We start from the raw sequence: 3,754 nt of genomic DNA, 5'->3' as shown, positions 1-3,754 counted from the left end.
GGGTTTTTTTTTTTTGAAAAAGTTAATTTCCATAAAAATTGCATTGTTTAGCCCAATATATGAGATTATTATGGCTATTTCTAAATGAATAACTAAATATTTAAAAAGTTTCTTAGTTTTAGTTTCTAATATGATAAATATTGACAGCTATAAGCCACACAAGCAAAGGCTCTTTGGGGTCTTTATTAATTTTTAACAATATAAAGGGATTCTGAGACTAAAAAGTTTGAGAACGGCTACCTTAAGACATCCACTGTATATAATAAAGTAACTTCTCTTTTATGCATCTAAAATGGGAGAATAGAGAAAATCGTTACTCAAATTATATTCTGTGGTTCAGATGAGAAACTGCCATTAAAAATGATATAGCATGTAACAGGTACTCAATGAACATAAATGAGAGAATCAGGACTGGGAGCAAGGTGGCTTCAAGTGGTTGGGACTAAATCAAACTTTTAGAATACATTAATAAACTGTCAGCTCAAGTGACTCTATGGTATTGACATTCTTATTTTACTTCACATGTGTGCTTTAGACATGCTGCTTGTTTTCCTTAAAAACGTAGTTTCTAGAGCATTTCCATTTAGCTTCAGCATTCACTCAGATATGTTCACCAACACCTGGGGTACACCTGTTGAAAACCCTGCATAGGAAAAACGAATCTTTTCTGGTACCATATTTCATCTCATGGCTGCGGGGGGAGCGGGGGTGTTAGTGTCTAACAAACCATAACAGGCATAAAATAACATTAAAACAAAACATACAATATACTTTTGTTATACTTACCGTATCCCATATCTGAAGTTTTATTTGTTTCCCATCAATAGTTATCATTCGAGCACCGAACTCTACACCTGAATAGAGTAAAAAATGATTTGTTATACAATCTAGTGGGACAGTATTTCACATTTAAGGATAAAAAAAAAGGATATCTATTTCCAGGACATGCTATGCCAGGTCCTCAGAAAACATATAATCTAAGGCAGAAGCACTACTAAGACATAAACTATGGACATAATCAGAACACTAAGATAAATATCTGAGTCTAGTATAGTCAAGAAACCAACTGTGATCTTCATGTTTTACAGGTTCGTTAATATAAAAAAATCACTAAAAAGGGACAGATGAATTTCAACATCATAGTCTTGGTTCTCAGTATGGGCTATCAACTAAGAAAGAAATCTCCATATCCATCCACTATAAATAATCACTGTTTAAATATACTTCCAGACACTGCTCCATGAATACACGTACAGAAATAAGTAAACGATTTTACAAAAATAAGTACATATAAACGCTATTTTGCAATTGGCTTTTCAGTCAGCATGTCATAAACATATTCCATATAACGAATGCCTTTGCCAATCAATAAATATATAAAACTATACCATTAGCATTTTTGATGGCTGCATATTTGTGTGTGTGTGGGGGGGGGTATGCGTATGTATGGATAGATACACACACTTTACTAAGTTGGTACTTTATGCTACAAATTTAAGTGGTTCCCAAATCTTCACTATGCTCATCATCAACATCCAACACATGTTGAAATGAGCTATCCTGCTTCATTTTTCGACTTGTGATTATGATTGCACGATAAAGGGAATACAAGCTTTACACTTGTATTGGCTTTTCCTCTTGCATTTCTCATCTCTTTAAAGTATTCATTCAATCATTAAAATAGAAGGAGAAAAAGGGGATGATTTCAGAACAGCGAACAGCTGTGAAGAAAACTCTAAAAGTCTATCACATATATCATACCAAATCATTACTGCTTGGAGTGGTTTCTATCAGTATTTAGATCAGAGTCAGGATGAAGGGAAGACACACATGGTCCCCAGAAACCAGATGTCTTCCTGGCAGAAAAACAATCTCTGGTCAGCCAAGGGAAGGGCACACCGCCCAGTGACAGAATTCCATTTCAGCATCTCCTACACTTCCCCCAACTGAGATTAGTAGGGTGAAATAGAAAGGTAATTTATCCACCCATGATGTGTAACTTGAAGTAGGTTTTATTCTACATTTTAATACTTATTCCATTGTAGAGGCATAGTCAATACCAAATCAAATGAAACAAAAACAGACAGAATTCAATTTCAGCTTCAGAAACATCTCTTTCTCATTTACCTTTTCATTCTTAACTGGGCCCACTGCAGATTTTCCCTTTCTATGTTATGTGACAAAAAAAAAAAATATTGAAACCTAAAGTGTCCTTAAAGTTTCAGAAACAAATAAAAAAACCAAAAACCTCATTTCTCTTCTGAACTATAATTTTTCAAAAAATTTTTTTCCTTAAATATATGTATATGCTTGAGAATCCCATTTAGAAAAGCTTCCTTAGCCTTTTCTTTTTTAATAGCATAAACCATCATCCCCTATGCCTTTGAGGCTGTCTTCCCAGATACATTTTCAATTAAGACAATCTGTCTGCCAAAGAAATTGTCTGTGGAGTCAAAATCAAGGTCTCATATATCTGACCTTGTCAGGGAGTGATGCTTATTTCTTCAGATATGTAATTCAATTCCAACCTTCCAGAACAAAATATTCAGAATGTAAATATACATGTTCTAATTGTCTCTAGACCATTATCATCCTTGCATAAGTACTTACTTCCTTGCATTGTAATCATTTATTGAACATTCAGTAATCAGTACCTACTAACTGTGTTACCCTGGGCAAGTTATTAAAATTTATGTCTTAGTTTTTTTATCTGTAAAGTAGTATTAATGATACCCAATTACATAAGATTTTTTTTCAAGATTAAAAGGATTCTTAAATAAAATATGGAACAGTGCCTGGCACACAGTAAGTGTTCAGTATGTGAGTTATTATTATTCCATATTGTACACCAAAATTTCTAAACTGCCGCTCACAGACCCCGTGAGAAAGGGCCACATGTAAGAGCCAGGTGACTGTGGAGGTGCAAAGGCAAAATGTGGCTCCTTCCTCTAGATGGAGCTGCCAACGTAGAGAGCAGAGCTGGGGTATGAAGCAAGTAGTCAGGCTGAGCCCTCCTCGGACCAGCATGGGAGCACAGGGACCTGTTCCTGGAACCTAGACACTGCAGAAGTTCAAAACTGAGACCCGTGGGAGTAAGATTTTCTTAATTCTAGAAATAAAGGGAAAACTACATATAAAAAAAGAATTTCTTTAATTTTCTATGAAAAATAAACAGCAAATACCATACTTAAAGGTGAAACAGAGAAGTTCAAATTACTCTGAGAAAAAGATCACAATGCCCTCAACTTGTAAATTATTCTAGAGATTTTGGTCATAACTTATAAAAACAAAACTAAAAGGTATAAATATTAGCTAAGGAAAAAAGTATAACTTTCAGATAAGACTAAGCTACCTAGAACATGCAAAAATAGCTAATTTAACAATGATGGGGCAAAAAAACTATTCATAATAGGAACAAAATATATATACCAGAACAAACAAGAAAAGCACAATGCCTGTATGAAAATGATAAAATCTTAAAAAGTTGGACTAAAAACACATATTGTGTATATAAAAAGATTAGTAATCTCAATACAATACAATAAAAACAAATTATCTCTAAATTAACATAAAATTAATAAAATTCTTATCAAATTTTAAAAGTCTCACCAAAAATTTTGCAAATTTTGCAGATGAGACTAAAGTTCATGTGGAAGGACAAGTGTACAAGAATAATCAAGAAAACTTAGAAAAGGAAAAATGTCAATCACATATCAAATACTCTGCAAAGTTACTATAAATACCACAGTGTGAT

General features: G+C 33.5%; 1 protein-coding gene across 2 annotated transcripts in view; it reads right to left on the bottom strand.

Moving 5' to 3' along the window:
* Positions 1-3,754, bottom strand: part of RAB2A (RAB2A, member RAS oncogene family) — a 99,643-nt gene that overhangs the window by 56,450 nt on the left and 39,439 nt on the right. Inside the window, exon 3 of one of the 2 annotated variants that reach the window (XM_011359189.2) lies at positions 787-854. The exons of the other annotated variant lie outside the window; for it this stretch is intronic. Within the exon in view, the coding sequence (XP_011357491.1) occupies positions 787-854 (68 nt within the window). The remainder of the gene's footprint in view (positions 1-786; positions 855-3,754) is intronic. 2 annotated transcript variants of the gene reach the window in all.

Source organism: Pteropus vampyrus, unplaced genomic scaffold (assembly GCF_000151845.1).
Source record: "Pteropus vampyrus isolate Shadow unplaced genomic scaffold, Pvam_2.0 Scaffold45, whole genome shotgun sequence".
Lineage (NCBI taxonomy): Eukaryota > Metazoa > Chordata > Mammalia > Chiroptera > Pteropodidae > Pteropus > Pteropus vampyrus.
The sequence above is the reverse complement of the archived record's forward strand: the minus strand, read 5'-3'. Positions and strand labels throughout refer to the sequence as shown.